Raw genomic sequence first — 21,511 nt, 5'->3', positions numbered from 1 at the left:
TAGAACAAAGTAAATTCATCAATTTATTAAATTTGTGAGCAATTGGAGATTGTGTTAAAATCCAGAGGATGACATACTTTGCATTGTATTATCACAGTCACGTGGTGCTTGACCCAAAGCCCCATAAATCCATGGAAAAAACCTTACTGAAATCAGTAGTGCCCTACTGTACAGAGACTTGCCCCCCTGCAATACAACATAATAAATAGAATGCACATCACTTGCATTAAAGTGGTTACAAAAAAGTAGTGCATCGTGATCTGGTTTCTTTGCATGGTTTATATAGAACTGTAATTTGATCAGCTTTACCCACACCAGAAACCCCCCTTGATGAATAAATTGTTCACTAATATATCAGCTTTACCCACACCAGAAACCCCCCTTGATGAATAAATTGTTCACTAATATTTCCATTCATATAAAACAAATGTGAATGAATTTTAATAATATCAAATAGTTACATTAAAACTACATTATGAAAACAATATTAAAATTCCAGAGTCAAACATTCAAATACAGTTATAACAATAGATCCAAACAGTGAGTTGTTAATCTGCCTCTCGTCAGGGGCAGTGTGACGTTTCACTGCCCTGTGAACAAATGAGGGAACAGATTGTGGTGCTCTTTCACAACCTGGTCCTTGGCTCTCTCTTGCTCCCAGGGGAGGCCATGTGCTTGTCAATGTATACAAATAGCAGATTACTTCCCACGCTGTGCAACGCTGGGATTGTTTTGGGAAGATCAGCCAAGACTGCTTAATCCCCTACCCTGGGGATGGCTCTCTTCCCATCACACTCCCACCCATGATATGGGTGGCTGGAGCAATGATATGGGCATGCTACACTTGGATGACTTGTATTTATTTATTTTTTATTTTTTTTAAAATTAAAAACGCGTTGGGGGCACAAAACTGCTGAATCTGGGTTAAATTTGATTGGTTTCAGTTGATTTTTTTTCTTTTTTATAGAATTGAAACTCTTCACTTAGAAAATTGTTTCATTTTGACATCTTGATTTGAAATGGCTTTTTGATTTCAAAATTGGCCCATTTTTTAATCTCCACCACACACACAAAGGCTGAATAACATCTGAAATGGCTGAATCAACATGAAAACTTCAGAAGAAAAATTTGTTTTGAGTCCATCAAAAACATTTTGGTCGATTTTAAATGAATTGAAAAATGTAAAATATCTTGTTTTGAGTTGGCTCAAAATGTTTTGGTCAGTTTTGAAAATAATATTTTTTTAAATATATTTTTTATTTGATGAATTAAAAAAAACTGTTTTTTTTGTACAGTCATAGATTCCAAACCAGAAGGGACAATTGTGATCATCTAGTCTGACTTTCTTCATAGAGCAGGCCATAAAACTCCCCTCCCTCCAATTCCTACAGTGTATTTCTGTTAGTTCAACTACAGCCAGAATTATTACCATGTTTTTTGTTTGGCACCTACACCGAAAAAGCCATTATTTGCTCAGCTCTGCTCTAAACTTCCTGCATGGGCACATGGAGTGACCTAAGGGTTTCCCATTTGATAAGTAACTTTTGAACATTTTTAGAGTTGGCCAAAAAAAAAGCACCATAAAATATATTTTGGGAAAAAAGCAAAAGCTGTAGACTACTGTTAATATAATAAGAATATGGAGATATGCCTATTTCATAGAACTGGAAGGGACTCCAGAAGGTCATCGAGTCCAGCCCCTTGCCTTCACTAGCAGGACCAAGTACTGATTTTGCCCCAGATCCCTAAGTGGCCCCCTCAAGGATTGAACTCACAATCCTGGGTTTAGCAGGGTTTAAATCACATTCAAACAAGTGTAGTTAGAAAAGTATTTTCTTTATGAAAAATGTGAGCAACTGGCTGTCCAATCCCAGCTACATGTTTTTAGTGCATCTTTTTATGAGACACTTCTTTGTGGCCAAGTACAATAGAGTGCTGACCTATAACCAGGCTGGCAGGATATTCAGATCCCAAATTGAACCCTTAGAGTTTAGGGATTGTGCTTTATGACACACCACATAGCTACTTGCACTTATGAACTCACTTGATAAATCAAAGAAAATATATATATTGAGTTGGTTGTACACCTTCCAGTACAACATTTTCAAGTTGTCATGTAAATAGGCCATGTGAGGGTTTCCTGCATGTGGGTGAATTCCATCCAGTGTGCTAAGCACAGTACAGACAGGGCCCTGAATTTCCAGCTTGCCCCCACCTGGCAATGGGTTTCAGACCTGAAGAATGTGAATCTTGACATCAAGAGGTTTATAATGAAAATGGTTTGGACTTTGCAGCGGAAGAGGAGGGGAAAATCACACAACTAATTAAAAGTGGAAGGTCATTTTCATAGTCTGTAAAACAGGACATCACTGCTGAGAAATTGCTTTGTTCATAGTATCAGCCATTTTTCTACACTATAGTGCTAGTAGCACTCATAGCAGGCCAGGCCTCAGTTACATTGTGTTACCTACCAAAGCTGGATTCAAACCAGTGACTTAAAGCTGGAGAACTCTGTGTCTCATAACTAGCCCTGTAAGCCACAGACTCCCTGGATGTGTGGTTACTTATAGTAAGTTTAAACTTTACATACTATTTCCATTTCGTTGGGGGAATTATTAAAGTGACTTTTACATGATGAGACAAGGCATCAGAGGAAACACAGGTTTCATTTGTCAAAAAAATAATAATCCCTGAATGTGTGTTTGAAACCATTAAAATCTTGAGGATCCCTGTTTTCCTCCATTTTGTACCTTCCTCCTCCCTTGATGGCCATTGCCACATGCCAGTATGTTTTGGGCTGATAAAAGATGAACACAAATCCCTTCAGAGTCCATCAACATTGCTGTTTAACTGACTGGAAAGGGGCTACATTAAGGGCTTGCCTATAGTTATGGCCAAACTGGTACTGGTGCAATCGATGCAGTGTTGATGGCAGAGTGCTCTCCCATCAACTTCTGTACTCCACCTCCCAGAGAAGAGTAAGGTAAATTGGCCGGATCTCCCATTGACACAGCATGATGTAGTCACAGTGGTAAGTCAACCTAAGGTACGTCAACTTCAGTTACATAACTTACGTAACTGAGGTAGGTCGACTTTACACCTTCAGTGTAGACCAGCCCTGAGTGACTACAGGCATTGCTTCCTTTCCCGATAACAAATTGGGGAGCAGGCCATTGGGGGAGGCTAGTCATTGGCCCCTTCTCTTCCGCCCAAGGCCCACCCCTCTCCCTTGCCATACACCTCACTCCCCTGCTGGAGCCCAGAGCACTCCCACCCTGGCTGCCAGCCCCCCAGCCCCGGGCCGCTTGAGTGGCCTCAATGTCCCCAGTCTGAGCCCTGGAGTGTCGGGTGGGCAGCACACGGGCAGGGCCATGCTGGGCTGTTTGGGGAGGCTCTAGCCTCCCCCAGCCTATGATGCTTACTGCCTATGGGAGCAGGACAAGGCTGGCGGGTACAAAGTGGTGCAGGCAATCAATATATTTTGACTAGCCTACATGCTGACACTTTCTATCAGCCAAGATACCTCCTCTCGCAACACCACCCAAGAAATTTTTTGTCCCACTGGAATCTGACAGCCTGCTATCTCTCCCTATCCTCAAAGTTCTTCCTCCTCCTATAGCTTACTGCCCAATGCACAAACAAAATCATGTTTGGTGCATTGAAGGGAGTTGTGGTATAAGAAAATGGCTAGTCAAAAGATATGCATATGTCAAACATTAACTCTGTATTATCTGAATTTTTTTGCTATTACAAATTATTCAATGAAAGATTAACTTTGTCTCCATGGTTTTTTCTTCTTTTTTGTTCATTTACTCCAATATTTCTTTCCTTCTATTATACATATTATTACTTTTCCTCTATTTTCTCAGTATATTTCGCTATGCATGTCTCTCTCACAATTGAACACTGCACCTCCTGCACTCTCTCAGGCACTAAGGCCACTGGTGCCAGAACTGAAGGAGCCAGGGGCCATGCCTCCCACTTTTTAACAAGAGAAACAAGCGGAGAATTCATGTCCCTGCAGATTCCTCCCCTGCCCCCCGCAGAATAAAAGATTCTGCCAAGGACATGCTACAAATATACCTTGTGCCCACTCGGAATTGCTGTGGGACCAGAAGAGAGGGCAGCTGGCTCATTGCTGGAGCAGCCAGCCTTGGAGAGAGAAAGAGCAGGCACTTTGGCCTTGGCCTCCCCACTTGTGCAAAGTTCCAGTGTCCTCTCCTACCTCACATGTTCATGCCCCTCTACCCTGTCACACACATTTGCCCCACTCCCCCAACTCAGGGGTGCCTTTTTACACTCTCACTTTTCTACTTCATTCACACACTCATTGATAGCCTCTACTTGTGCTAGTGCTCTCTTTCTCACACTGATATTAGTGTAAGGCAGGCAGGCATACTGATGACCTTCCACATTCAGTAGTTCCTACCCCAATCCCTTGCAATCCTAATGGCAGGCCTGGTTCAGGGGAATGGGCGTAGACCAGAGGGGAGGTCTTTTGGATGATTTTGAAGTTGGTGCAGAATGCTGCTTCCTGGTCATTAAATGGAGAATTAGACATTAAGAAGGCCGATCCTCAGCTGGTGTCTTTTTGAAGACTATGAAAATGCAACATAAATAGTAAAATGATCCTGCTATTATATATATTAGGTTAAGGCTGTCTGTTACTTTTCAGAATTTACCATGAGGATACTGAGTTATTTCCATGGTTTTTCTCAAATGGCATGTTCTGATGGTTTATTGTGCAATGCCAACAGGTAATCCAGGGAACCACATCTTTACTGCCTCAGTGGGATAAATGTGTAAACTTTGTAGAAGGAGCACTCCCTTATGTCGTTGGCAGGATGTTTGTGGATGTCCATTTTCAAGAAGACAAGAGAGAAATGGTAAGTCCTCTTCAGTCTCTATCTGAAAAATTTTAAATAGTTTCTTCGTCCTAGTAGAATAAATTTGAAGTTGAATTTAGCTTTAAAGAGAGACTTTCCACCAGCAATGGATGGTAGGGAAAAACAGAACAAAGAAAAAGAAATGCCTCCTCTCCCTCCAGCTAAATTCAGTCTGTGCATTAATTGCCAGTTCAGGCCTTTGAGACAAATATGTAGCTGGATTTAAAAATGTATCCAGGTAATATTACACAATGAATACACTTGTAGTTATGACTTCTAAGATAAGGGTAATTCTTATGGTGCAGGAGCTAACTGGCATTATCACTGGAACTGTAGGATCTGATCTTGAGGATCTGATCCAAGACTTCTCAGCTGTGAGGGTCAAGAAGGATCTCCTCTCTGCAGGTGCAGCATTGCACAGTTGACTATATGCATTCTGAATATCCTCCCTGGAAGTTTGAGGCAGCATAGGGAATCCTTAACTGATCTCTGGCCCAAATTTTGGGGAAGCTCATATTTAAAGATCAAAACTCACGATTTGTGATTCATAAAATTTTAGGAAGATAATTTTAAAGAAATCTGTGATCATATAATCAAACCTCCTGCATAAATCCTGTGATCATATAATCAAACCTCCTGCATAAAATTTCACCCAGTAATTCCTATGGTGGGCAGGAATTATTCTTCCATGTTATGTAAGTGAACACGATTGAGCCCAATAACTGGTGATTGAATTAGAGCATGCCTTTCAGAAAGCCATCTCTTCTCAACCTAAAGACTTCAAATTAATGCTGAATGTGTCATTTCCCTTGACAAATTGGTCTAAAGATTAACTATCCCCGCTGTTAAAAACTTGTGACTTAGTTCCACTTTGATTTTTTCTAATTTTTAACATAAACTCCCAGCTAATGGATCTTCTCTTTAGTGTGCCTAAGCTGAACCCCAAATACTAGATTCTGGGAAAATTCAGATTTGGATTGAAGGGCCTGATCTAATACACAGTAGTCAATGAAAGGGTTTGACTTCAGTGGGCATTCATTTAGGCCCAGTCTTCTAATCTAAATTTATTGACTTGATTCAACCTCTAGTTTCTTCAGTTTCATGTGTAGGACCAGGTGTTGGCTGCTGTCAAGGGCAGGATCCCAAACTGACCTGTGGTTTGATTTGATTTGGCAAAATCTTTGTTCCTTATATTTTCAATAATGATCTGGATTCCCTTTTTCACTGCTGTAAGCCTTTGTCTTTGAACTAGAATTTCCTCTCCAACATCCAACTTTTTCAGCTCTTTGATATTCACTGAATTCCTAAAGTGGTATTTATATTATAGTTTGTTAGGGAAAAAAACTCTGGGATGTCACAAATGTAGTGTAATGACCTCCATGCAGGTTTATCTGAGGGCAGGTCTATACTACCGCTTAAGTTGATCTAACTGACATTGCTGAGGGGTGTGAAAAAGGCACCCCCTGTCCCCGAGTGACACAAGTTACAGTGACCTAAGCACTGTCCACACTGGCGCTATGATGGTGGGAGACGCTCTCCTGCTGACATAGCTTCCACCTCTCGTGAAGGTGGTGTAGTTAGGTCAACAGGAGAGTGCTCTTCTGCTGGCATACAGTGTTTATACCAGATGTGCAGTTGCGCAGCTGCATTGGTGCAGCTGTATCGACGTAGCTCTTCTAGAGTAGACCTGCCCTGAGTGTGAGTACAGAAATAAAATTGGAGGTCATGTTGAATCTGGTCGAAACCTTGAAAACTGTGGCTCTTCAAGTCTATTTCTAATGATTTTTTCTCTTCCTCTTTTTCCATTCCCCCCCCCCATTTCTTACACTAGGAAAGGCATTCTGATTTCCAGAACATTTTTTCCTTAGCTAAAGGAGAGAGATTTGCTAAGCAAATCATGAGTTATGGATAGTATGGTGTTTTCAGGTTTTGGTCACTGATGACGTCTTATGCCATGCTTGCCTTCTCTCTCCTCCTTTTATGAAAAAAAAATATTATCTGTGTCTAAATATAGTATTGTTTTTGACCTACAGACTCTGCAGTGTTTCTTACAGCTATGCCTGAGCAATTTAAGTAATAACTCTGATAATATGAATAGGTTTCTTCTCCCACCCCCTACTGCTACAGCTGCTGCATAAAACCTAAATATACACCAGGGTCCAATTGCAGAGTTTGAGTTTGAACTTGCAACCTCCAAACACAAGGAGTTCACCTCATTAGTGCACTAAGTTAATTGAGTCAGTGCTCTGCCATCAATCTTCTTTGTTACTTTAATCCCTTGGATGCCGTTTACTGAGACCATTTGGTCATATTTAATGTTTTGTTCTAGTTGTCCTATATTATCTCTAAAGTAATGAGATATTAAAAAAAGGAGGGAAGGAAATTTAATAATAAAGAGGGCAAGTGCTTTCCTTTAATTTGAGAGACACAACAAGGAAATAACAGCTCAAAACGTGAGTCCAATGCATTCATGACTGCTCAGCTGAAAATAATGTTGCTATTTTTCAGGGCCCCTCTACCCCACAAGGACATTTTAACAATGCCATCTCTACTGATTAACATGTTGCACGTCCATGTTAATTGACATTTCTGTTTGTTTTTAAATTTAACACAGCTGATAAACTTTATATAGTGATATGGTTGAATCCTTAGATTAGTTTTGCTATCCCAACTTTTAGGCCTGATCCAGCTCCAATAACTTCAGCCCTTTTTTATTGCCATGGTTGTGTCTTTAGTAATTCCCTATGTCTTCAGCCTCACCTGTCAACACAAGTAGAAGCAACTGACTACGAGCACCTCTGTTGTTCAACTCCCCCAGCCAAATACATAGGACTGATAACATGTCCGCTCTTTAGACCAGCAGAATAATCTTTCACTCGGGATCAGATGCCAGGGGGTTGCTTGATGTGTATCATTTTAGGCTATTCTCAAATGTCTATCCTCTTGGTACATAAGTGAATCATTGAATATCAGAGTTGAACGGGACCTCAGGAGGTCATCTTCTAGTCCAACCCCCAAAGTTCCACAGGCCGGTCTCGAACCCACCCAAGCAACCAGTCCAGGCATGAAATCAGACTCACAGAGTCTCTCTCCGTCAACTCTTTCTAGGTCCCCGGTCACTATTCCTGTTACTTTTTCTGTTTTTGAAATTCTGTGACACCTTGTGTAGTCATTTTATACCTGTGCCAAGTGGATGGAAAATGCTACCAGACCAGAATTGTGGTGCCAACGTAAATTACTATCCAAAGTGCAAAAAACAAGGAAAACTGGGCTCCTTTGGGTGTTCAAGCTGCTACTATCTGTAATATAAACAGTATTTATTTAAATTACAGTAAAAGTTCACAAATGAAGCTAGTTGGATAAATAATAAAGCTCTGCTTTATGTTTGGGTAAAGCTGCAAACAGCCCAAATACTGTTCTTTTGAATGAATGTCAATCAGAAGGAATACTGGGCACTATACACATGTGATTAGGAAACAAATTGCCGGGAATTTCACAAGACTTCTGCTGTTCTCTCAGCATGTCCACCATGAGCACAAGAAGAGCAGTCATCATGAGAATGTCTATTACTGTATCATGGAGGGAACTGTAGTCAGAAACTTGTGTAGTGTAGCTGGTAGAGATGAAAATGAAGGCAAGCACTCTATGACTAGAAATCCCAGGTTGCGAGGAGAGACGGAGGAAGGTATGTGGGGAAGGAAGGAGACTTGGTGTCATATAAAGAGAGACAAATATAGTCTTACCTCACAGGTCATTCATATACCCACTTAGTCAAGAAGTTTGCTTTTCTTATAGTCAGTTTCCCATGACTCTCTTTATTGGAGAGAATTTGTTTTGCAGATGGCAGAGTTGACTGAAGGGATTCGCTGGGCTTTTATCGACATGTTGGAAAAGGAAAATGACTGGATGGATGCAAGAACAAAAAGGAAAGCTAATGAAAAGGTAACTGTTGATGTGGGAAAATGGAAATGCTGGGTGAAATCCTGCTGCGTTGAGGTCAATGGAAGCTTTGCCATTAGTTTGAATGCTGTTTTTAATGTTCCATTTCATTGTTTGCTTTTTTAGAAATACACATTGGCAATCTGTTTGCCTAAATTTGTAGGATACTGGGCTAGATGGACCTTTGGTCTGACCCAGTATAGCCACTTTTATATTCTAATGCTGAGAAACCTGAACTCCTACTTTTCTGCTAAGCTGTTAATTTTGTTACCTCATTTCCTCCCATATTCACCCTGTTTGTTTTGTCTACTTCTTACACTCTGACTGACATGGAGATTGTGAGCTCTCTGGGGCAGGAGCTGTCTTCCTCATTATTTGTCAGCACAGTGCCTACTACAATGATCTTTGATCCTTGAATGGGCTTTTTAGGTGCTACCATAGTACAAATGAATAATACTACTATAAAATATTTTAAAGTAGACTCCAATTTAACAATGGGTATATGAAGATGTTATTACGTCTGGCATCTTCTCTGATGTCACTGTTGGAAGTCTACCCCCTGAAAACAGTACTTCCAAGAGTGATGTCGTCATTCCAGTGAATCAGCAGTCCCCAAATGCAATGATATCACATCATTCTCAAGACTGGCACTTCCCTTCATGATGACTTAAACATTGTGTGACATTATAGTGCAGAGAGTGAATTAGATGTTAGAAGGTACCCAAGGATTCCTGAACCAGGTCCCTCCATCCCTCACTTACACAATGTGAGACATGGAAAGTGAACTCAGAAAACAGGGAGCAGCACACAGAGTAACAATCTGAATTTGTCCACACTGCAAAAAATGACTGCAAGTATCAGAGCCCGGGTCAACTGACGTGGGCTCACACTCTGGGGCTAAAAATAGCAGTGTAGACATTTGGGCTTGGGCTGAAGCCTGGGCTCTGAAATCCAGCAAGAGTATGCTCTCAGATCCTGGGCTCCAGCCCGAGCTTAAACATCTGTACTGCTAGTTTTAGCCGCATAGCATGAGCTCACTGATCCTGAGTCATCTGATCCAGATTCTAAGAGTCACTGCCAAGGGGGTCAGTCTCTCTCTCTCTCTCTCTCTCTCCTTTTTTTTTTTTTTAACAGTGTTGACATATCTTAAAAATGTGTGAACTCATAGGAGGAGAGGATGGGCTCTTCACCTTATTTGTTGAAATGATTGGACAGCATTCAACTGACACAAACCCTTTCTGAACAGAATTATATGCAAACTGAGCTGAATTATGTCCCACTTGCTATGCTTGAATAAAAATAGCAGTTTTGATTTTAGAAAAGCAGTCTTCAAAGCTTTTTGAGAAATCAGATGAAAAGGCTGCAGAAGTCATTTTGTCTTTGGAAAGTTTTAAATTCAATATGCAACATCTTTGCCTCATGCTGCCTTTCTCAAGAACACATTAGGAATGTATAGATGGATGAGTGAATCATTCAGAGCCCCAAAGCCAAGGGTAACAGCATCTCACTATGGTTCTTGCTAACCAGACAGCAAATGGAGTGTATTGCCATTTGAGCCCCCAATTACCCACATACTTTCACACAGCTTCTGAAGTTTAGGAAGTGAACAAACAAACAGTCTGACTATATCTAATATAGATACTAGTGTGTATCTAATATAGACACTTGCCCAACTCAGGGTGAATTGATACCATTTTTGGTCTTTTTGAAGAGGCAAAGAGGCCTTGTACATATTTTTTTCCAAACAGCAACTTTTCTAATAATATCATAAGAGTCTGGCCTTATTTCTTTACTAAAGTATTTATTAAACCACTCTCCCTCACTACTTCTGTCAGCCGCCTGTCAGATATAGCAGAAAGCTGAACAGAAGAGAGCCAGTAGAAGAAGGTGCTAAAAGTACCATAAAGTTCATAAAAAGCCAAAAATCATATTGGTCATATGTCCTTTTGCTACATACAAAATGTGCCTGGCAGACTAAATTCGGACCTTATTTAAAAACCCTACAATATGGTACAGTAATGTATGCACTGCTTCAGCTGAAGTGAATGGGACTTGAACAATTTACTTCAATGGGAACAGGAGCAGGCTTATAAGAGCAAAGTATATTTAAAGTATTATTATTATTATTATTTATGTATTTATTATATTAAAATGATTATTCAAAATCATAGTAATATCGTTGACAGCAGTCACCTTTTTGGATCATTACTGTAGAACATATTTTTTATAAGAATGGAGACAGCATATTCACATGTCTTGTGTGATTTTTAGCATATTAGAAATAAGAGCTCAGTGGTTTGAGCATTGGCCTGCTAAACCCAGGGTTGTGAGTTCAATCCTTGAAGGGGCCACTTAGGGATCTGGGGCAAAAATCAGTACTTGGTCCTGCTAGTGAAGGCAGGGGGCTGGACTCGATGACCTTTCAGGGTCCCTTCCAGTTCCAGGAGATTGGTATCTCTCCAATTATATTATTATTATTAATCCCATAATAGGGCATAAGTGGTATACAAAGTAAAATGACCTGATAAAATAATGCTTTTAAAAAGCCCCATCTATCTTAAATCCTCTTAATCCAGAAGTGTTTTAAACTTATTTCATTATGACTTATTTCATTTAATGAAGCTTATTTCATTATGACTGTTCTTTTAAAAAAATTAAAAAATAACATCAAACAATAATATGATATATTTAAAACCAATGCACAAGATGTCAGCTTGTTTTGAGTACTTTGGGCAATATTGGCAGAATAAATCAGGGAGCATTCTTCTCAGGAGAGATTGGCATCTTTCTCAAAAAGACATCCAGGAAGCAAGGTAATTTTCTAGGATTATTTAAGGCTTCAGATTGTAGGTTTACACTGAAGTTTACAGATAGACACCAACCCTGCCAATAAAGAATAGTATGATGAGGAAGTCTTAGTTCTGGAGAGATCTGGGTGGATATTTGGACATGAGTTCAAAGTGTTTATTCATAAAATTATAGAATATCAATCAGGGTTGGAAAGGACCTCAGGAGGTCATCTAGTCCAACTCCCTGCTCAAAGCAGGACCAATCCCCAGCTATATCATCCCAGCCAGGGCTTTATCAAGCCTGACCTTAAAAAATGTCACCACCTCCCTAGGTAACCCATTCCTGTGCTTTACCACCCTCCTAGTGAAAAAGTTTTTCTAATATCCAACCTAAACCTCCCCTACTGCAACTTGACACCATTACTACTTGTTCTGTTATCTGCTACCACTGAGAACAGCCTAGATCCACCCTCTTTGGAAACCCCTTTCAAGTAGTTGAAAGCAGCAATCAAATCCCCACTCATTCTTCTCTTCTGCAGACTAAATAATCCCAGTTCTCTCAGCCTCTCCTCATAAATCATGTATTCCAGCCCCCTAATAATTTCTGTTGTCCTCCGCTGGACTCTTTCCAATTTTTCCACATCCTTCTTGTAGTGTGGGGCCCAAAACTGGACACAGTACTCAGACGAGGCCTCACCAATGCTGAATAGAGGGGAATGATTATGTCCCTCGATCTGCTGGCAATGCTCCTACTTATACAGCCCAAAATGCCATTAGCCTTCTTGGCGAGAAGGGCACACTGCTGACTCATATCCAGCTTCTTGTCCATTGTAACCCCTAGGTCCTTTTCTGCAGAACTGCTGCCTAGCCACTTGGTCCCTAGTCTGTAGCAGTGCGTGGGATTCTTCTGTCCTAAGTGCAGGACTCTGCACTTGTCCTTGCTGAACTTCATGAGATTTCTTTTGGTCCAATCCTCTAATTTGCCTAGGTCCCTCTGTATCCTATCCCTACCCTCCAGTGAATCTACCACTCTTCCCAGTTTAATGTCATCTGCAAACTTGCTGAGAGTGAAGTCCACGCCATCCTCCAGATCATTAATGACGATATTGAATAAAACTGGCCCCAGGACCAACCCTTGGGGCACTCCGCTTGAAACCGGCTGCCAACTAGACATGGAGCCATTGATCACTACCTGTTGAGCCCAACGATCCAGCCAGTTTTCTATCCACGTTATAGTCCATTCATCCAGCCATACTTCTTTAACTTGCTGCCAAGAATACTGTGGGAGAACATGTCAAAAGCTTTGCTAAAGTCAAGGAATATCATGTCCACTGCTTTCCCCTCATCCATAGAGCCAGTTATCTCATCATAGAAGGCAATTAGGTTAGTCAGGCATGACTTGCCTTTGCTGACTGTTCCTGATCAGTTTCCGCTCCTCAAAGTGCTTCAAAATTGATTCCTTGAGGAGCTGCTCCATGATTTTTCCAGGGACTAAGGTGAGGCTGACTGGCTTGTAGTTCCCTGAATACTCTTCCTTCCCCTTTTTAAAGATGGGCACTACATTACCCTTTTTCCAGTCAACCGGGACCTCCCCCGATCGCCATGAGTTTTCAAAGACAGTGACCAATGGCTCTGCAGTGACATCCACCAACTCCTTTAGCACCCTCAGATGCAGTGCATCCAGCCCCATGGACTTGTGCTCATCCAGCTTTTCTAAACAGTCCTGAACCACTTTATTTATTGTAGTATTTCTATTGATATATTTTATAACTGTGCCAAGAGCTTTGGATGGGAACATGTTAAATGAATAAATAAAACACCTTGATTAAATAATTTACTTGATAAATGGGAGACTTACCATGTGTCAGACCCCTAGAACTTTAATAAGTAGATTGCTTGCACCAACATATGATCAGCTTTACACATCTTCCCCCTTCCTTTTTTTTCTCTTTTTACTTTAATACAATAACATATAAAACAAAAAAATTGGTGGTTTTACCAGTATTTATTTACAGGTTTGCTACACAGAAAGTGCATCTGTCTAAATGTGTCCACAATGTGTCACTGCCTGTGTCCATAATGCTGCTGTGATCCTGTCAGAGCTCACAAGTTGAGAGGTTGTTTTGGGTCAGTGCTTGAGATGAGGAACATCTGCATAAAGTATATTTGCTGTGGAATCTTAGGTAGCCCTCTGACTTCTGGGTCAGTACTGAGCCAAAGCCCAGCATTATAACAGACAGTTCTGTGTTGCTGGAGACACCATGTTTCAGATGAAAGGCCTGAAGGAACCACTATCTGACCTTCTGTATAATACAGCCCATAGAATGTCACCCCGTTATGCTTGCATTGTGCTGAATGACATGTAAAATAACTGCTCTGGCTGCTTGTGGTAATTAAGTATCTCATGGGATTTTTATAAGAATAAGATTGTTAACTTGAGGACAAACCCAACTATGGGTGATTACAATCTGACCTTAGGGAAACTCTCCTGAGTTCAAATCCATTGCTTTATCCATTTGGCCATACTATCTCATAATGACATGTAGTGTAGAGTTACTGTGTGCAGTTAAACCCCACCTGCATTTTACCCAGAAATGGCTGCATTTCATATAGCCTGTTTTGTCTAGGTATAGTTTGTTCAGCTGTTTGAGTTTGCAAACCATATTGGAATGAAAGGAGTTAATTGTTGTTGTTATTTTCCTGTTTACCAGTTCTATTCCATTAGCTCAGTTTCCCTGGTATTTAGTCCCTTTTTAGTCCATGGACCGTTAGGTTGTAGCAGGCTTATTCTTTTATTGTGCCACAGGTAAAAGACCTTTTGTTTGTATGTTTTGGTTTTCTGCATTGAAAATGTTCTGGAAAAAATTCTCTCCTTCTAACATGATCTTGATGGTCTCATATGTCTTTATGCTTAGGTGACTCCACTGTATTGCAAATGGCTTGATAGGCTTACTGATCACCTCAAAGAGGATACTGCAGATTCTGCTTGTGATAGGGCTAGCCTCAATACTACCTTCCACGTATTTACTGCAGATAGTGCCAGGGGTCAGCTGAACAACAATCTTCTATAAGCCTGACCCAAACCTCACTGAAGTCAATGGAAAGACTCCCATTGATTTAAGGCAGGCTTTGAAGCGGATCCCTATGGTAGAACCAGTGCCATAGTTTGGCTTTGGAAGAGCAGCCAGCTCAGTCTAAGTTTTGAAAATTGGCCTTTTTAGCAAGTATAAGCTTATGTGGCCTTTTGAGCACTTCTTCTGCATCCTTGTGCTCTGTATCTCAAGGAACCTCACCTTTCCTCTTGCAGTTCTCTGGAATTTAAGTGTTTCTTTCCCTCAGGAATAAGACCACATAATCAAAATCATGTCTTCTAATCATTTCAAACCCCTATGCTGTAAGTATGAATTGAAACCAGTTCTTCCAAAAGCAGCCTACCCCCCATAGCTCCCACTCCCTAACCAAAAACAAAACACCCAAAGAAACGGATCCTAACAGGCTTGGGTGTTGTTTTTTTAACATGCAATTCTCACCTAATTCTCTGGATGGAGCTCATGGTATTTCTAAAAAACATAGTTAAATCAGAGTCTAGTATCTGGCACCAAGCTTTCATATTCTGTTTCTTTTTTCTTTTGTTAGTCTTAAACTATTATACTCTATTTGGCTATAATCAAGGATTTGTTTAAACTGTTCCTGTCAATCCTTTGAGTCTTAGATGGAGGCCTCTGATTTTTCTCTTTTTAAAACTCATTTTGCTTCCTGCTCTCACTTCTTAAACTCCCTGTTTTGAGAGGGTCATTAGATTTTGCTTCCATTTTAAGTATAGCTAAATTATTCAGATGAGTGCAGCTCAACGGGTGTCTTTGGCATGTGCTGTATGCATTATGTCAGTCATCCGGAGAGAGACCTCTTCAATAGCTCTTGTGCTGGCCCAGGTCTGAGTCACCTTGCAGCCTATTGGGAAAGCTGACAAATGTGAAAAAAGGGCCTTTTCTTTTCCTGACAATGAAAGTGTTGATAGCAGACTGCTATATCAGCCTAATGATACTGACAGCTGCATTTCCTAAGGATGGACCTGCAGAGAAAAAAGAGAATCCAAAACTGAAACTACATAAACATGACTCTTGTAATCATGTCCTAATGATGATCCTAATTTTTAAAATCATAATTTATTGCCGCTTCTTCAGAAATGATAATTCACTGGCAGATGATAATTGTGAGAAGTAAACTATAATTGTGGGCACAAGCAAGATAATTTATTTTTTTGCTCATCCCTTTGTTTTCTTCCCTTAAAATGCCCCTTGTACTTGAGTTTAATGGAGGGGCTTGAGAGCAAGTTTCAAGATCTGTAGACAAACTTATTTTCCAAAAGTTTGAAAATTTACTGCTTCTTATGAAGTTATTTTATTTATTTAGATGAAGCACTTAAATTTTTTTTTTAACTACAAATGACAAGCCAAAATATCTTGTGCTTCTGTAATAAGATTTTTCTGTAACATAATTAACCTTTCTAGGTTACAGAGCACAAATCCCAAGGTCATTCTGAAGTAATGTTGTTGCCTACTGAATTTGACTGCTGCCTGGTTTTACTTTTCTCTAAGGAAGTCCTATTTACAATACACCTCTACCCCAATATAACGCTGTCCTCAGGAGCCAAAAAATCTTACCGCTTTATAGGTGAAACCATGTTATATCGAACTTACTTTGATTCACCGGAGCGTGCAGTCCCGCCTCCCCTAGAGTGCTGCTTTACCGCATTATATCCGAATTTGTGTTTTATCGGGCCGCGTTATATTGGGGCAGAGGTGTATTTGTTTCCAATCCCATCTTTCCCAGTCTGAAGACTGATAGGGCAGAGCCATAGAAAAACATACACATAATTCTCTGTTATGTTTCTTAGTTTAGTCTCAGCTTACATTGCTTGATTCTTTTCCCAGTGGACTCAATGGCACAAGTCTGATTGACTTCACTGGGAACAGAATCAAGCAATATAAACTGAAGCAAAATTTCCATTGACCTCTGTGGTGCAGATCAGGTCAATGGCCTTTACAAACCAATGCCTGGAGTAATTTAGGACTATTTATAATAGGAACAAAGGCCTCAGTTCAAAAAGGCACTTAAGCATGTGCCTTAAGCAGTTGTGTATTCTCATTGAAGTCAACCCCCTTGAAGTCAATTGGAGTACTTAGGCACCTTACTGAATAAGAGCCGTAACCATTTTAGCTGAACCAATTGTAAATGCTTTAAACATGGTATTCCTGGTCAGTGACAGGAGCCAAAACTGTTCTGAAACTATGTTTAAAGTAGAGCTGGTCACAAAGTTTTCACCAAAATGTTTCTTTTGTCAAAAAATGTCCATTTGTCAAAACCAGAACTGTTTACAGGAAAAAGGGTGGCTTTGACAAATGTTTTGACCTATCCTTCCCCTGAAATTGTCAAAACAAATGAACCCTGCCAGATATACTCTTGTTCAGTGACACCTTACTTCAGAAAGACCTAGGAACCGAGGGGGAAATGTTCAAAGGCAGAGATGGAACTCACTAGAGGAGTTAGGTGCCGAACTCCTATTTGTGCCTTTAGAAACATTTGTCCCTTCCAGATTTGTGCTTTTAATCACAAACCTATCTACCCTGTCTTTAGTGCAGACTGAGCCTTAGTGATGATTTTGCTGCAGTGGAATATTTTAGTACTTCTGTTGTGACAGTGCTCTGATGTAGACATTAAAGATTAAGATGCCAAACTATATTGTAACAACTACACCATAGGGAGACCTGGCTGCAAAAGGTTAGTCTATTGATACAGTTAAAATATGATCTGGAATGTGTAGTGGGGCTGAACCATGTTTTAACTGTGTTTCTGAACTGTTCTACAGGTTTAGAGGACAATAAACATATCACAATTCAACTCAGACTTGTGTTTACAAAGTGGTTAATCCTTTTCCTACTATGCTCATGAATGTGTGCAGAGAAGAGCACTACATGACAGGTTGAAGGAAGGAAGTGAAGAGTACTGTATTAATTGGAAATGAGGAAGGGAATCTGTAAAGGTCACTGTAGTAACCCAGACTGGAATTTTGCCAGGACGCTGAAGTTAACACCCTTCTGCGTTCGTCTGGAAAATGACAGTGTTAAGGATAACATTTCAACTGGCAGATAAAATGAGTGGCAGAGACTTTCCTTTCAGTGTGAAAATATTCTATGCTTTGTTTCTGGATTAAAAAGAAATCCTCACTTGCGGTTGGATCGACAATACATAGTTACAAGTTCAACACTTCTTCCTCCAATAAACTTTTATTTTGGCCCCAGAGAATAATATCTTCCAAAACCCAAACTCAATTAATCTCTTCAGGAAGATTGGGGTTTTCTGCTCAATAACCATATGAAATGTTCATCTTTGGCCTGAGCTGAAGCTAATAGCCATGGCATGTTTGCTTATATCTTATCTGTGAGGCTAGATCTGCTGCTGTCAGCTTCTCCCTTGTTATCTGGCTGCTGCTACTGCTCAGTCAGTTGTACAGTGATGTCAGTTCCATTAGTAACCTGAGCACCATGCAGACGGATAGTGGAAAATGGGTAAAGGGAAAGGAAATTGCATTTAACCCTGATCTCTTGCTGTCATTTTTCAGACCCAAGCACAACTCCATAAGGCCAGAATGGGTGCATGATATCAAAACACTTATGACAAATCTCAGGCTTGAAACAGAGGAAGAGAAACAGAGAAAAAGATGGAGGGACATACCCACAATAAAACTGGGCATGAATCTGGAGCTTTTGGAGTGGAAATGCTGTGTAAAAGCAGTGATACACACAATCTTAACATTAATTCTTCTGATGTGCAAGAAAGTTGCTCTCATTTCTGAAAATGTTGCTGTTTCTCCAGCAAAAACAAAACCCTTTTATAAAGGTACATTTTAAAAAGGATTATTGCCCCTTTGCTGAGCAGTAATGGATTCTAATAGGCTCATAGACTTTAAGGTGAGAACAGACCATTGTGATCATCTAGTCTGACCTCCTTCACATCGCTGGCCCAGAACCTCACCCACCCACTCCTATAATAGACTGATAAACTCTGGCTGAGTTCCTGAGGTCCTCAAATCATGATTTAAAGACTTCAAGTTACAAAGAACCCACTATTTACATTAGTTTAAACCTACCAGTGACCTGTGCCCCATGCTGCTGAGGAAGGCGAAACCCCTTCAGGGTCTCTGCCAATCTGACCTTGGGGAATATTCCTTGCTGATCCCCAAAATGGTGATCAATTAGACCCTGATCATGTCAGTGATACCCATCAGCCAGACTCCTGGGAGAAAATTCACTGAAGTAACTCAGAGCCCTCCCTCTGAGGTCTTGTAGGCCATTTTCCTGTTAGGAGCTGGAATCAGTGAGGCAGAATAAAGTACATTCTTATTGTAATTTGTGTATTTACAAAATGAACACATGTCCTGTTCCCTTGGGCAGAGGTTGTAACAGGCTACATACAGGCAGAAACCCCAAGTAAGGCCTCTGCCTTTCAGGGGTGGCTCCAGGCCCCAGCACACCAAGTGCATGCTTGGGGTGGCATGCCACGGGGGGTGCTCTGCCAGTTGCCGGGAGGGCAGCCTTTGGCGGCATGCCTGCGGGAGGTCCACCAAAGCAGCGGGACCGGCGACCAGCAGAGTGCCCCCCGCAGCATGCCGCCGTGCTTGGGGCGGCGAAATGTCTAGAGCCGCCCCGCCTTCCCAGCTCCAAGGAGCAGTTTCCTTGGGCCTGGGTCTTTCTCCAGGACTCTCTCAAAGTCAGACAAATCCAACTGCTTAACAAGGTACTGTTTCTTTTCCTCCCTTAGCCCCTGAACCTTACCCTGGGAAACCCCTAATTCAAGTGTTGCCTCAGACTGCACGGACTGGAAAAGGTGACCTGGCCACGGACTCTCCTTTTGCCTATCAGCTCTGAGAAAGGAGCTGAGAAAGGTCCCGTGAGAAAGGATGATATCCAGGTCTCTTACTGACTCTGTGGGTGCAGTTACTACATGGCATCTTTAATTTTTTTTTTTGGAGAGTTTAATCCTGGGTGCTTATATATCAATCACCCCTAATGTGCCAACCACGAGCACCTCCTACCGTAACAGGATAGATTCTTCAATATGGGTTCGTCGGGGAGGTTCCTTTGGGCACCGTCTTCACTGCTCAAACAGCCATGTTTTAAAAGCCAGGTTCCAAACCCAGTGGCAGCAAAACAAGTTTAGGATGTGGCTTAATCAGCTTGTGGAAACCGATCACTCATGTTCCATTTATTTAAAAATATGTGTTTCAGACAAGTTTTTTCAAAGCCTCTAATGACAGACTTCCAGTATGAGGCAGGTGACTAGCTACCGTTTGTCTTCAAAAATCTTCATCTTCGTTTGGCCAGCTGTTTTGATATTTGATGATGTGCTTTGCTTAACTTGAGAGCAGATATAAAGGACAGTATAGAGCTAGATTCTATAATCTACATGTGCTTTTGATTGCACTTTGTGTACAGATAGTCCTGGCAGGCTAGCTGGCTTGTGTGGCAATAATCCTCTCTCTTAACGCTGGTGAAACCAGGAGTAACTGCACTGGTGCATCTCTATGTGCTAATGTATATTTTTTAATACTCTGAGTACTAGACAGCAGAATTGGTGATGTAGTTTGGGAAAACTTTGTTATAACATCAGCAGAGATTAAATTGCTCAAGCATTTCATTAGCCAATGATGTCTGAAACAAAATAATGAAGAGAAATGTTAAATGTCCCATTGAAATGCTCCAGACTCTGGTGGTGGTAGAGTTTACAGAGGTATTTTTTTTAACGAGGATCATCAGATGCAGGAAGAGGCTGCTTCCTTATTGGCTATTCACCAAGCAGCATGCAGTTCTCAGTGGAAAAGATGCTTTGTCAGCTGCTCACATTTATTAGGCAAACAAACACTGATGTGCCTACGTTTTTTAAATAAGTGGTGACTGTCTGCTTCTTCCTTGATAACTTTGAAAAGTAAGTTTTTTAAAATTTAGAAGTAATCTAAGCTCAAGAATGGGATTTGTCACAAGTGATATCTACTAGAAGGGGAGACCCTTTCCTAGGTAGAAAACAGAATGTCTCTTCTGTTTGTTTGTTCTATGCGTTCTTGCCTGCATTGTGTGTCTGTGCGTGTCTGTTTTCTAGTCTCAATATAGGATAGAAGGGAGGGGTAGGGATGGTGAGGGGAGTAATATTGGTGTGCTCATTGCAAGTCTGCACAGAAGGGGCTCTGCTCAAGTGGACAGAGTTCCTCTCCACAGAGTGAGACAACAACTGCAAAGCTCTGATTGTTAAGAACTGTTTCAAGTGGATGACAGACTGAGTATGTTGCATTGTTAGCATTCAATATGGCTGAATGTTCAGGCTGTGAGGCGTTTTCTAGGTATTTTGGAGATATGGTTGTTCAGTTCCAGAGTGAACGATTTATCACCATACGGATGGAATCTATTCTTGGAGATCAAGGAAAGGGAAGGGTAAATACAGTCTTCTTTGCTTGAATTTAAATCCATGATGGCTGCTAAGTTTCTGGGAAATGCTAAAGCCACACCCTGTCCATGCACTTCCTAGCTGGATCTGGACTTTAGGCCCTACAAAGCATAGGGCCAAGCAGACTGGTGGGGTCATAGGCTCACATTGGTTTTCAGGAAACTAGAAATATAAAGAAAATTCTTAGATTTTGTTAGTAAAAATATCCCTTTTCCAGGTGACGCTAACATTGGAAATTTTAAACAAATGTCAACTGATGCAAACAGAAGGCTTGGGTTGGAAGGCTGTCACTGTCAACAGCAGGTTATTCACAGCTACCAAGACAGACCCTGGTGACCACAGATCCCACAGTGCCGGGCCTTGCAGCAGGAGAAAGCCTCCTTGCCCTCCCTCCCTTAT

General features: G+C 41.0%; 1 protein-coding gene across 1 annotated transcript in view; it reads left to right on the top strand.

Moving 5' to 3' along the window:
* PHEX (phosphate regulating endopeptidase X-linked) overlaps nucleotides 1-21,511 on the top strand; it is a 147,019-nt gene that overhangs the window by 62,827 nt on the left and 62,681 nt on the right. The window contains exons 11-12 of the mRNA XM_050936533.1: nucleotides 4,758-4,886; nucleotides 8,727-8,828. Of these exons, the coding sequence (XP_050792490.1) occupies nucleotides 4,758-4,886; nucleotides 8,727-8,828 (231 nt within the window). The remainder of the gene's footprint in view (nucleotides 1-4,757; nucleotides 4,887-8,726; nucleotides 8,829-21,511) is intronic.

The sequence above is a fragment of the Gopherus flavomarginatus genome, chromosome 1 (assembly GCF_025201925.1).
Source record: "Gopherus flavomarginatus isolate rGopFla2 chromosome 1, rGopFla2.mat.asm, whole genome shotgun sequence".
Lineage (NCBI taxonomy): Eukaryota > Metazoa > Chordata > Testudines > Testudinidae > Gopherus > Gopherus flavomarginatus.
The sequence above is the reverse complement of the archived record's forward strand: the minus strand, read 5'-3'. Positions and strand labels throughout refer to the sequence as shown.